Here is a 13835-nt window from a genome sequence, read left to right as displayed (position 1 = left end):
TAATACTGGCACAAAACCAGCTTTGTGAATAACCTTCTTTCTTCATACTCTTATATAGAACTGATGGACATCATGCTAGAGACTAAGCAGAACCAGTTCTGGTACATGCATTAGTGTACAATGTATGTTTAGACCAGTTCCCCTTAGCCCAAATGCATACGCATGCTTTATTTCCTTAGTCAGTAAGTAGTAGAGGTTTAATTTTCACTGCTTTACTTACCATGTATAAGATTGTTACCAGATGAAGCCAAACTGTCCCAGAGGCACACATTTCTGAGGGGGGACAAAAAGTCATTATGGCTTGTTACTAAGTGATTCATAGGGTGACATGACTCAAAAAGCATTTACATTTTATATCAAAGCCTAGAAGGCAGAACTGAATAAGGAGTCCTTGACTCTGCAGTCATCAGAGAGCACAAACAAAGAGTTAAAAGCTTTAATTCTTTCTGTGCTCTTTCATGCTTCTTAATGGACCTATACTTCCTGTCTTTAAGATGTGTAATCCTAAATTGTACTAAGAAATTATAGTTGTTCTTTTCAGAGAAAAAGAATTATCTTGTCTTTGCTGAACATTTTTTCCCCCAGCAACAGCATCATGTCAGACTAACTCCATTTGGAATACACCTTGAAAAAACTGGCTGTTGACCCCTCCTCACAAAAACTAAATTTGGGAAACCAGCAACTGAAGGAATATGTTCAAAAAAATGATCTGTAAGTTCATATATAACAAAGCTTAGAACACTGAGCCTTAAGATAAGATGTCAGCTACACATTAATGCACAAGAGCTTGCAAGTTAATGAGATGAGTAGGTTAATTTGGTGAAATTCCTCAATGTTTCTTTAAACGCACCTGTTATCACTGGACTGTCCCGATGTAGCAACTAGACTCGAGGAGGTTATAAATGCAAAGTCACTTGTGGTTTTACTGTGGCACTGCCAACTCTATTAAAAACAAAACAGAAAGATGCAATCTTACCAGTTCAGTTCTGCATCAAAAGTTACTATCAGTCTGATGTCACTGATAGCATAACACGAGCAGTCTTTTAGACAAAGTTTAAAAATTGACGGGCAGCACAGTTTGAAGCCTTAAGAGAACAGACCGAGGGAATAAAAAACGAGTGAAAAATCAAAAGATACTAAATAAGTAAACTGTGACAAATCCACAATACAGTGTATCGCCATAACCTGATTTTCAAAGTAAGCATGGTCTGGTCTTCATGTACTGTAAAGCATCAGTGAAAAGAATCGAAGGGTGTATTTTTACTCAGGTTTGGGTTGTTACTGTCAGCTCTGATTTTTAATCAAGAGTAGCGCTGAAGTAGTATTTGTAATTACATTGCAGCTTATGGTTATTGTAGAATTAGTTTTCCAAAGACTTATCATTGAAACGGTACAGTTGTTTTGCTAAAATGTGCTAATTAAAAGCAGCAAAATCAAAACATCGCAGTGAAACCTTACACTCTTGGCCTGTCTGAAGTCTCAAAGATGTAACTTTCCTCTACAAAAAGAAAAAATAAAAGAATTACAAAATTCTGTGTACTTACCAGATAGGGTTTAGGATTTGAGGTGGTTTGGTTTACTTGCCAAATACTTAGAAATCCTTCACCATCAGCAACACCGCACTGAAAGGAATAAACTGGATTTATTAGCACAATATACTGCTTACTGGAGTCTTACTTCCTGAGAGTAATCAGCTGACCAGGAAAAAAACCTACCTAAGCCACCAAACCATATTAAATAATGACTGTCAGGTACAAAACAGTAGTTTAGAAGCCAAGTGAATTCAAGTGTGAATTGTTTAATTCACATATCTAACATATCTAACTCTTTTCTGGAAATTGAGGCTTTTTAGGTGTGGAAGCTTATCTTTCAAATCCCAATAATGCTAAAGTTTACACAGGCATGCTTCCTCCATAACTCTACTTGAAAATGCTTAGTGAAGTAAGATGCATGACAGCGAGTTATTAAACCATGATAACAGTTATGGAAGGACTCTACCATATCATGAATGGTAAAATGACTGAGTTATATTTATTAACCAAAATGTACAGCAAGTAATACTGTATATGCTATACAGTGTATTCTACACCTGCAAGTATTCTTAAAGGTTTTTTAGAAATATTTAGAAGTATTTTTTATATTCTCTTTTTAGTTAGGTTTCATGAGTCCTGCCTGAGTAACCCCAATGTGAAACACTGGGAACGACTAGTACATCTCAATTTCTTGCTTAAAATTGATTCCCATGTGATGTTAACATTGCAATGACTCAAAATATAATCAAACCACTAATCTTTTTAAAAAAAGTTTAAATGAGATTTTATGCTACCTGAAAATAAGTATGCTGGGAGATACTTTATGTTTCCAGCTATTTCTAAACATTGCCCTTCACTGCTTTATTGCTATCTTACAGTCAAGCCCAAAGTCCTTTAATACACTTTTTATGGCTTTCAACTATAATGAGGTTAAATAGTTAGTAAAAATACAGACAAGGCCTGCTAAAATAACAGAATGGGCAACATGAAAAACTGAAGAGGTGGATATTCGTCCCAGTTTCTTTCTTTGGCCACTCTGCTTTCTGCATCTCATATACCTTGGGAGTCATTTCTGGCCAAAGCATATGGTGTGTTCTCCTTCTGCTCTCCCCTGTACTGGAGTATATTTATATTCTTCAAACTGACACACTGTATTATGTGTATCTCCTAGGTAACGTATTGTCAAAACTTGGTCTTGGCCAGAATGGAAAGTGTGAAGCACTCTTTAAGACCCATGCCTAGATTGATATAAGTTTGCTTCTATAAAATATGTAAGCTCAGTATCATTTTAATGTTTAATTGAAAAAGTTCACCACATAGGAATACAGATCTCAGAACAAATAGAACAGAAAGTCTGAAAATGCAGCAAATGGGATATGGGGTAGCAGTGTAAAGCTGGCAGAAAAGAAAGGAGAATAAGGGCCAGCATTTATTACAAAGCTTCCATATGCAGACAAAATGAATGGTATGACACTGTGATATCATTTTAGGACATCTTAACAGTTTGGTGCATCGCCAGTTAAAACTGCTTTTCAGGCTACAGCACAATCAAATGTTTCTTAAGAATAAAAACAAACAATCCCCCCTGCCCCCCAAAAAAAGGGGCAAAAAAGAGAAAAATTCTAAACATTGTACTTACTTTATTGCCCTGGGAATTGAAATACATTCTTGTAACCCTGGCATTCCCAGCCTGCTGGAAGCATACCAATTGCTGTGGCCTTGTCCACTCAAACATTCTAACACTACCATCTTGTGCTCCTGTAAGATCTAAGATTAAGATAGATGTTCATTCATTAATACCCCAGTATTTTATACAAAATTATCTAATCTTTACTAGTAAATATGATTCACTTACAATACTGATGGACTGGATGTGAAGCCATTCTCTTGACATTATTCAGATTTCTTTTAATAAGCTTCATATAAGACAAATAAAAATTAACATTATTTTGAGAAAAAGACACAAACACACTCTTAAATTATGTTTCTACTACTACATGGTGAGTCTCCTCCAGTTAAAAAAAGCCTGTTAAGCTAAATTTATTTGCATCTAATTATGTTTAGTGGCAGTATAGTAATTAAAGCCTGTTCGTGACATAACATTTTTAGACATGAGAGTTCAAATAGTATTAACGTTATCTTCTATTATACGAAGAACTTTAGCACATGCTGATGTGTATGCTTTTGATACTGGTCCCAGTGCAAGAACTTAAAGTTTGGGCTTGTGTGGGTTTCAGTTGGCCTTTGTTGTTTGTTTGTCTCCAGAAACTAAACGTCTTACCTCAAAGTTTCCATAAGAAAAACCTGACTGCCCCATTATTTTCTATGTCACAATAATTCTATGCCACAATAAACAAGAAAATGCTTAGTTTGGCCTTCTTTTGGGCCAGGTCTTAGTCACTGTAAGCCCTTTATGTCAACGCTGAATTAACAGTATGATGACTTGTGCACACTAGGGGTCTCTACTAAATAATACACTAAAAAAAGTAAGTCTTGAGCTGCATGCAACAGAAGTACTTACCACACCAGCTCCTGTGCTAGTTTGACCACTGCCTAACCATGGCATAGATGAAGAAGGCTGTATCTGAGTCCCTCCAAAAGATGATGCAGAAGACTGAGCTAGTGTTGTGGTAGAGCCACGAAAGTCAATATCATCAGAACTGTAAAAGAACAGCAGTGCTATGGTTTAAACAAGTGTTTCTTTTCTACCAGTACTGTTTGGTTATCTCATTGTCAAGTGCTTAATGGAAGTGGGTAGACAAGTGATTATGATTACTGCACTTACATTGTACAAATGCTTTCCACATGTCCCAAAACTATCCGTGTTTTAACTTCAACAGATTGTCCTAACTGTGGTAGACAGATGTTACAAATATAAGCTCTTTTGAGAACAATATTGTTGGAATATTTCTGACCTGTATCTCTTTATGTAGACCTGTTCTGTTAAATGGAGCATGGTAAAGATGAGTGCTTGGTGCAGCTGATATATTTACACTTCTCAGCACGGTAAAGGAGGAGGCAGTAATTCAAGCCATTGCAATATACAACTAGCATTAGCCACTACAACTAGCCTCAACACTGCAATAATGCAACTGCAGTGTTTCTAAGGTAGCACTTCCTTTATTAGCTCATGCACCATAAGACTTCACTGTGCAGACATGCCAAAAATACTCAAACCCCTCAAAACCTTAGTTTCTCGATTTGTAAAGCAAAGACAGTAACTATTCTTTTGCCTTTCCTCACTCCTTTATACAGCAATCTGAAACCTAGTGAAGAAGAGTAATCTACTTTTTTTTTTCTTATGACTCACTTGTGCTCACACAGGTATTATATATGCATCCTTGCAGTAAACCAGTACTCTTAATACAAGCACAAAGAAACAATCCTACCTTTTAGACTCTCTGTCATATTCTTCCCCAATCCATATAAATGACTGAGCAGCCAGTAGAGCTGAAATATCAAGTTCTTGAACATCATGCGTAGATGCCAAAACAATTTCACTGCTGTTTGCCTAGGAGCACAAAGAGAAAGTTTATAGTAACTACAATTAAGGTATTTTATTACACTTATTGTAGCATTTGAGGGCTTACCTTATTAACTGCAAATGCCATTATCATATCTGACTCTTTGTGAATGATTTTTGCTTTTCCTCCAGGGTAGCCAAGATCTGCTTCAACCTACAAAACATGTGTAAGACATTGCAATTAGCATGAAAATCCATTTTGTAGCGGTACATTCAGACTGCAAAAATCTAAACAAAATTCATGCAAGAAAAGTTCAGTGGCCTCAGCATTGTTTAGGAAGCTAGACTTCAGACTTCTCATACTCTTTAGTGTTCTAGAAGCCGAAAGTTTTATTTGAGTGTAAGAAACACAAAGCTATTTACAGGGTGTTCACTCATCCCAATTATCAGGACATCCAAAGATAATTCACGGATTAAAAGCCTGTCACACAGACTACAAAGAACATAGAGCTTCTGTTAGTCACATTAGAGAAAGAAAAGCCAGTTCCACAGAACTTTTAAGAATGTGCTAGAGGTTTGGGAGAAGGGATACTACCTTGTTTTTGTGATCTTCTGCTACGCAGTTTTGTTTGACCTGCTCCACACGATCTTCTACAGACTACATAACATCACACAGTCACAAACACAAAACACATGCACAAACAAATATAAAAAAAGAATGAAACATTCCAAACTAGATTTTAAAGGCCACTCTGTCAGTAAATGATGACAAATGTATTTTTAACTTTTTATAAAAGGCACAGAAACTAAGACAGGAATCTAAACAAGCTCTGTTTAAATGTAATGCCTCCTAGATGAACATAAAATGTATGATGTAGTAAATAAATGGAGGAGTAATACACACACAAACTCCATACTTACAGGAATTCTTAAAGATACTAAGTAGTATACTTATTCCCATGGTAGTTATGTGTTGGTTTAAATTTTCAGTTAGAACTCATTACAGTTGTAACTGGTACAATTTGTAAAGACCTGTATTATATATTACTATATAATATTATTTTTATATGTATATATTACTCATGCATATATACATATACACAAAGCAATAGCTCATTTAATTTTTTTCAATATGACACACGAATATATATGACTACTCAAATTTTTTTACTGAATACTTAATGTTCTGTTTCTTCATGAGGACAGCATTCAAAACCATGTAAGGTGAGATATGTCTTGTCTAAATTATCTGGTTTAGTTGATATTTCAATAACAACATGACAGCCATGTTGATTAAAAAAAAAAAATCCATAGACTACTAAACGAAAGGAAATTGAAATACCAACAAAAATGGAAAGAAAAATTAAAAGAAATACTGAGGAGACTGAGGAACAGCTATAATTGAAGGGGATTTTGTTCGGTTGTTTTTTTTGTTGTGGGTTTTTTTTCCTAAGAAAAAAGTTACATCCTTTGTTTACCTCACTTTGTTTTCTTTTCTTGGTGAATATGTATCTTATGAAAGTCTCCTGAAGAATTTCTTGCTTCACAAGAAAATGCCAGAGCCTTTTTGCTGGAAGTGCTGAGTAGTCCTTTGATCTGGACAGAACAAAAGAAGGGGGGGGGGGAAAGGGAGGGCGGTGGGAAGATAAAGCTTCAACATAAGTATAGCTGGACAGAAAAAAAAAAAATAAATCTAAAAAAAACTCTCAATGCCTTTACATGAAATTCTGAAGAAAAAAAGAAAATCAACCAAAGTTTAAGATCTAATTTGCTTTCAGCAAATATTGAGATACTTTTTTCTTGCATTTTTTTTAAAATCCACACTATGTTACTAACTTCCAAGTACTACACTTTAATCGGCTGACTTGCATTTATGTTTGTATTTGCACTCTACTAAAACTGCTTTTATGTTGGAGGTATGCTGGCCCTATAGAATTTCCTTATGTGTTTCTTTCAGTATTCAAAAGAACTCACAAATATTTAGCTCATGAACCAATAAAATTCACTGCCTCATGTCTGAGGATGAACGCTTCTAAAGAAGTTAGTGTGTGTCTGTAAAAATTATTAAAATCCTATAGCAGTATCAACCATAAGAATCCAAAGTCATTTATACTGAGCAAACCTAAAATTGCATTTTAGTATACTGATAAAAGCAAGCTATGTCTGAGTTGAAAACACAGCTCACTGTCTGCCTCTAGGGATACCTGCAAGCATGACACTGACCTAAACACAGAAGGACTGGCATTACAAGCACTATGCTATAACTTGCTTTCTCTCTTCCTCCTGACATCTTGCATGTACTATATAACTATCTTCTGCTGCTGCTAAGGTAAGCTGGGAAACAGCTGCTACTGGAGGAATAGTAAAAGAGGCTGAATAGGGTCTTCCCATAGCAGCCATTGCCCTTGTCCTCCAAGTTCTGCTCTTCCTATTTTCTTTTCTTGCTGCAGTTGTGAAAGGTGCAGCAGAGTAAGTATAGGCTGCTGCAGGAGACAGCTCTATATGAAGGCTCAAGGAAACATGGGGAAGTGGTTTCTGTAAAGCATTGGCTAGAACCTTTATTTGGCTGTTTAGATGAAAATACTCGTTAGTATTCATATGATCAAAGAATGTGGTTTTGCTGAAAAAAATCCTTACTTGAATGGTGTGTTTTCTGGTTCAATCATTGCTTTATTGCGGAGAATAGCTGGTCCTGCACCTACGACAACGTCACTAGGATAAGTATTGATGTAGTTTGGTGGTGGGCCTTCAAACTGGTCCATTCTCTCTTGAAGAATCTGTTCCCAGTGTTCCAAATTTTTTATTACAGCAATGCCCAATGGTGATGTTACAGGCAGATCTAAACAGAAATATTAATAAAGTAAGGCTTAGAGAAAAAAAAAAAAAATCAATGAAGTTACAGTATGTATAAAAATCCCCAGAATAATACAACCATAAAAAAAAAGAAAATGTACTTGCAGTTGTAAAAAATTATGTATTATTTAAATTTAAAAATGAAAATAAAAAGCAAAGTATGACAGCCACTTATACAGAAAACTAAGATATAAAGCAGAATTTAGCGTACCGGCAATTTCCAGACCAGCAATGGGAAAGAAGTTCTTAATATTGTGCAGAACTAATTTTACCATTGTCAGATGTAGAAGAGCCCAGCTGTATAAAAAAAAAGTAGATTTAGTTTTATTAAAACATTAACACTGTTACCTGCAGAACATTTTTCTCCTTCTACCAGGTACCCAGATTAGAAGAACAATAAAGCTGTTCACTGAGGTTTACCAGACACAGAGAAATACAACTGTGCAACTGTTAGAGATGCCTCCGAGGGCACCTCACTGTAACAAGCAGTGTCCCCTTCTCTCTTTTACAAATCCCAGATTATTGTACTCTTCCCCCAGATAAAAGCATGTGCACGTGCAAGCCTCTCTATGACTGAGAATTAAGTACAAGCTTCCTGAAATGCCTCCTGAAATTCTCCATGAAATCATGATGAATACAAGACATTACCTGAGTTTGGTATTCATGGTAGAAGCCTTCACACAGAAAGAGTATCACAGATATTAAAGATGCAAATCCTATACATTATAGCTGTAATGACTAATAAGAGACTTGAAGAACACATAAACATATTTTTTCTCCATTTTTATAATGATCAAGTGATACATTTTATTTCATTTTATCTTGCAATATTTAATCTTTTAAGTGTTCTGTTCAGTCTGCCCCTCATTCAAAAGCTAAAAAGCATGTCTGAATTGGGTCTTTGTGTCTTAAAAATGAAGATTTTTTTGACCTTTGACTTCCTAATCCTGTTTTTTTAGGCAAGTAAATTTAGAGCTGTTACTGTGATGAGAAATTGTCACTTGTGTAATCCCACTGCCACAGAGAGGTCTACCCACAGTACTAGAATTATTTGACTTAAACTGGGTGGTGCAGAGGACCTGTATTTTCTTCAATTTGGAAGCAAAGGTAAGCACCTGACGTAACTATTCTGAAATAGTGGTAATTTCTGCTAACCTGTAAGAATTGGCATCTCTGTGTTCCTGGATCTGTGTATCAGAAAGGAAAGCATCCTCCTCTTCCTCCTCATCACTGTGAAAGCTTTCATCGGAGTCATATATAACACCACTGTCTGATAGAGGAAGAAATGGCTGCAACGCAAAATAAAAGTCTGCTATAAAAGCTATTTCCTGATCTCTCAATATTCAATTCTTACTTCAGTTATCACTGTCATAGATACTACTTAGCTGATAAGTAAGTTTCCCTAAAACAAAAGTGGCAAGGGGAAAAGTGTTAATATCTCTTATTGGCCAGAGATACATTTTGAAAGTTGAGTATAGACTTGCAGGCTCTTCTATTACAAGGATAATATTCTGTGGCAGACTATGAAAAGCACTCAAAATTTTCATGTTATTTTTATACTTTAAAACTGAATAAGAAGAAATAAGCTTTTATAAACTTAATTTTTCCATTTTTAATTACCTTTGCCATAAAGTAGTCCCACATGCTGAGTTCTGGAGGGATAAACTTTTCTTTGTAAAAGGGTCTTTCTGCAGGTACAGGTGGTGGTACAGTGCTATCTTTTACTGGTCTTCCAGGCACCAGCATTCTCATATTAAACCGACGGCGATGTTTATCCATTTCTTCTGATGGAAGAGGTGGTGCTAAATTCAGGTAATTCGAAAAGCTGATGTTACTACTGCATCTTTAGAAATGGCTGTATCTTCTAATCAAAGCAACTAAAACCACTGTTATAGGTACTGATTTCTACCATTTTAGAAGTCAAAGCCATCCTAAATAAAGTAAGTGTAATTATAGAAAAAGTTTGTTTATGATGAATTCAATAACTGTGGCATTTATACATTAGATATATCATGAGAAATAAAATTTTATTATCTGGATTGAGTTCTCAGGGGATGCAGCTTCTAAATAAAAAAACTTTTAGCTGAAAAAGTTTTAATAAAAAAATTAAAGAATTTAAGAACTTTTGTTGAGAAATAAATGTAATGTATAAAATTTCACTAAACTGTAAACTGCACAAGTAGCAGTAGTTATTCAAAAGATAAGGCAAGGAATTCATGGCAAAGAAAATTTGAATAGACACGCTTTTTGACAACTGAAGTCTATCAAAAGTGATATGATTTGAAATGTCTGAAGAGTTACCAAAATATTAATGTGGAATTTGGTTTTCAATTTGGTTTTGACAACTGAAGTCTATTAAAAGTGATACGATTTAAAATGTCTGAAGAGTTACCAAAATATTAATGTGGAATTTGGTTTTCAAAGTGTTACTGACCAGGCAACATTGAAAATCACACTTACTTTATTAAAAAGGAGCTAAATATTTAAATATTATTTTTCTTTTAAAAAGCCACTACTAACATTCATCTACACTGCAAGTTATTACAAACCTTCATTACTGTCCTCTGAAACATCAGAAGCTGTAGCAGCTTGTAGGTTAAAGGAAAACAGAATACATCTCACATGAACACATGGCTTTATATGTTATTCATATTAACATTAACATCTTTTGAGAATAACTACTCTAAGTAAGTTTAAGTTATTGCATGGATGCCAAATATCTATTGTACATACTTACAATGGTGCATTGCCTTATTATTGTTTGGTTTTATATTTCAGATATGGAACATTATTTTTTGCCTAAGTTTCAAGCCTATCACTATTTTGAAAGTCTGTGTGACACGGTTTTCTGTACTGTTGCAGTGTGAAGTCTATGACAAATGGTTGCATTTGCTTTTGTCTCCATAGCCTGAATTCAGTCTTCATTATTGCTTTTTGCTGTGCAACATTTTAAGACATGCTCACCTATCTTTGCAAGATTTCCTGGGTTTAGTGGAGCTTACATATGCATGAATTGTTTTCCAGCAGATGAAGTTGATATTTCTTTTCTGTGGTCTTGTGCAAGGTGAAACCGTATCTTGCAATGGAAACTGGTTCCAGAAATATTGCCTTCAAGTTACTGCAGTTGTTAAACAGTAACACTCATCTCTAACATACACAAAACCATAGATATTAACACTGATTTATACTGTTTTTTCGCTAAAAAAATGGTGCCTGAAAGGCCTGAAAAGTGTTGTAAGTAAGCATCTCATAGTTATATTAGCAATATAATAACAATACAGTTTTTATGGCAAATTCAGAATGTGCTGGGTGCCATTACAAAGGACAATTAAAGACTAATTTTTTTCTGCTTTTTAATTTATGTAACAGTTTTCTTGCCAGTAAATATTTAAATTCTGCTTGCTTTTTTTTGTCTTTAAAAGGAAAAAATCTGTCCTACTAGGTTACTAAAAGGAATGAAATGCAAATCATTAGCGTGACCTTCAGAGATCAAGGTACCTGGAATATTTTCTGACTGCCTTCGAGGTTTTACAAGAAGCTTCACTCCTCCACCAAAAACAGCAGCCCACATTCGATTGTTCAAAGGATGAGCTGCTAGTCGAAATAATTCGTTACATGAATTAGTTGCAAGGGCATGTATAAGGAGACTCAGGTAGACAGCTACAACAGCTTCACAAAGTAGGATGTTTAACTTTGGTTGATCTTCATCCTGAGCTGAACTTAACAGATTTATAAGTGAACTCACACCTGGAAAGAGAAAAGAGGAAAAGTTCTCTGTTAAATGAGTAAAAGTGCAAATGGAAAAAAATGTTTCACCTCTGCATTTTATGATAAACATATGTTAATAACCACAAATACTTTTATTCGGGTGAATTGTACTATTGATACTTTCCTTAAATGTACTATTGATACTTTTCTTAAAATCATAAAGATCAAAATTAGAAAAAGCCTTCTTGGGTTTGGGACTTCTGTGTTGTTGTACCTCTCTGCAAATACGGGCAATCCAGTTTGCCTATGAAATTCCTGCACTGTTTCCACAATTGACCTCAAAAAACTAAATTTATGCTCATATATTGGGAGTGGTTGTTTTGATAGCTATACCATATAAAGCATAGATGTAAGACAGTACTGTGGAAACAGCTAACAGAATTAGCTTTGTTGGGGGTGAGGCAGACTGGTAGAAAACATTTTAGCATGACAAATTATCAGCTTTCTGAGTTTATCTTAAAGATCGTGGTCTCTCCTTCAAGCAAGATGTTTGCCATATAGAAAGTTTATTTTTGTTTGTTTTGTTAGGTGAAAAAGTTAAACGCCATTATTACTTTGAAAATTAAATCGGAAGTATACATCACTGACCATCCATCATATTACAGGGGAGTGAAATTATTTTGAAATGTGGAGCTGATCCAGTGGTGCCAAAAGTAACCTTATTTTTGTCTCACCAGGCCACTGAGCAGGAGATGAGCTTGGACTTGCATGCTCTTCAATGCTTTCTGTCCTCAGTCTGCGTCGATCGCTCAAAAGCAGTCCTTGATAAACCATCCCTGTAAACTGATTCGTATCTGCTTGAAGGCTAAATACAAATAAATTTTTTTCTGATGAGAAAGGATTTTAGAATGTTTTTGTACTAAAGTATAGTATATATACATTCTTGTCATTTTAATCAGAAAATACAACATTTAAAATTCTATGGGATTAAGTCAAGAGTTTTAGAATCTCACAGTATACAAAATACATTGTTTATTAAAACTTGAAATGTTTTCATGTGGCATTATCAATTTTAATACGTTTTGTGCATGGCTCCAGGTATGAAAAAGGCTTTTTCAAAAACTTTAGTGATATGTTTGTTCTGATATTTATAGCATTCTGTTCCAGTTTGGAATCCCTGGCAGTGTTCAAGGCCAGGTTGGACGAGGCCTTGGGTGATATGATTTAGCCTAAGGTGTCCCTGCCCGTGGCAGGGGGGTTGGAACTAGATGATCTTAAGGTCCTTTCCAACCCTAACTATTCTATGATTCTATGAAACCTGACTTCAGTTAGGTTTCAAGTGTTTTCCCTGCACCCCTAAACAGCAATGAATGTGCTATGGAAAGCCAGCATTCAGTTATTTTTCAGAAGCCTCCCAAGTTGGGGGCTGGAACTAGATGATCTTAAGGTCCTTTCCAATCCTAACGATTCTATGGTTCTAAGTGAGAGTGACACCATATTTTCCTACTATTTATCGGAAAAAATCCAAATGATTGGTGTTACCTAATCTGCGTAAAACTGATCTGGCATGTCAAAGCTAGCAATGTGTTAACTGTGCAAGTATCTACACCCATACACAGATATTTAATCCCTTTCTTCAATGCATCCATGAAGGATTTCTGTTTTAGATACACAAAGTATACTCCCAATATACGACTGTAAGAAAACTTCCATTTTTACCTGTAGCTGTGGCTGTCACATAATGCTTGATAAATGGATGCAGAAAGTGAAGCTGCTAAAGAATGAAGCGTGTACACCTAAAATAAAACGAGCCAATAAGTTATATATCAAAGGTGAGTAAACCTCAATTCTTTCTAAACAGCACTGGAAATGTGTGTATAGAAGAACATCCTAGTTTTAAACCAAGTGCAGGAAACAGAAGTTGAATGTTCCTTTAAGTTTAGAATACAGTACTTTGAAAAAATCACAACTGCTTGTTCAAGCTAATCTGACTGCAGTCAAAACCTAATATGTCAAGTTAATTAACTTGATTCTAACACAGAACTGTTGCATTGAATGAGTATGTGGAAGGAGTTATTAAGTATGTCCTATTATGATAATGAATTTGATGGGATGGTTCCTGGACGCCGTATTACGTAACATTACAGTTCAGTGTAGTAGTAGTTGCTCAAAATACATAAAATACAAAAGTTTGTGTTTTATCTATTATCTCTTTTTTACCTGAGTTCTCCGCTTACAAATTTCCAGAAGTCTCCAGGAATAATAAGAAAAATACTCTG

General features: G+C 35.2%; 1 protein-coding gene across 4 annotated transcripts in view; it reads right to left on the bottom strand.

Moving 5' to 3' along the window:
• The window catches only part of DMXL2 (Dmx like 2), a 53455-nt gene that overhangs the window by 3668 nt on the left and 35952 nt on the right, over positions 1-13835 (bottom strand). For 3 of the 4 annotated variants that reach the window (XM_057397334.1, XM_057397337.1, XM_057397355.1), the window contains 17 exons: positions 13276-13352; positions 12291-12421; positions 11347-11595; positions 9469-9650; positions 9004-9137; positions 8060-8145; positions 7633-7834; positions 6474-6591; positions 5591-5653; positions 5123-5209; positions 4922-5043; positions 4054-4192; positions 3388-3448; positions 3172-3299; positions 1545-1622; positions 851-942; positions 221-273 (listed from right to left, as the gene is read on the bottom strand). In XM_057397334.1, coding sequence (XP_057253317.1) covers positions 221-273; positions 851-942; positions 1545-1622; positions 3172-3299; positions 3388-3448; positions 4054-4192; positions 4922-5043; positions 5123-5209; positions 5591-5653; positions 6474-6591; positions 7633-7834; positions 8060-8145; positions 9004-9137; positions 9469-9650; positions 11347-11595; positions 12291-12421; positions 13276-13352 — 2002 coding nt within the window. The remainder of the gene's footprint in view (positions 1-220; positions 274-850; positions 943-1544; positions 1623-3171; positions 3300-3387; positions 3449-4053; positions 4193-4921; positions 5044-5122; positions 5210-5590; positions 5654-6473; positions 6592-7632; positions 7835-8059; positions 8146-9003; positions 9138-9468; positions 9651-11346; positions 11596-12290; positions 12422-13275; positions 13353-13835) is intronic. The other variant, XM_057397346.1, reaches the window with a different exon arrangement.

The sequence above is a fragment of the Pezoporus wallicus genome, unplaced genomic scaffold, assembly GCF_028554395.1.
Source record: "Pezoporus wallicus isolate ANWC-B61680 ecotype Strahan unplaced genomic scaffold, APGP_CSIRO_Pwel_v1 contig_3952, whole genome shotgun sequence".
NCBI lineage: Eukaryota > Metazoa > Chordata > Aves > Psittaciformes > Psittacidae > Pezoporus > Pezoporus wallicus.
This window is presented reverse-complemented; position numbering and strand designations above follow the sequence as displayed.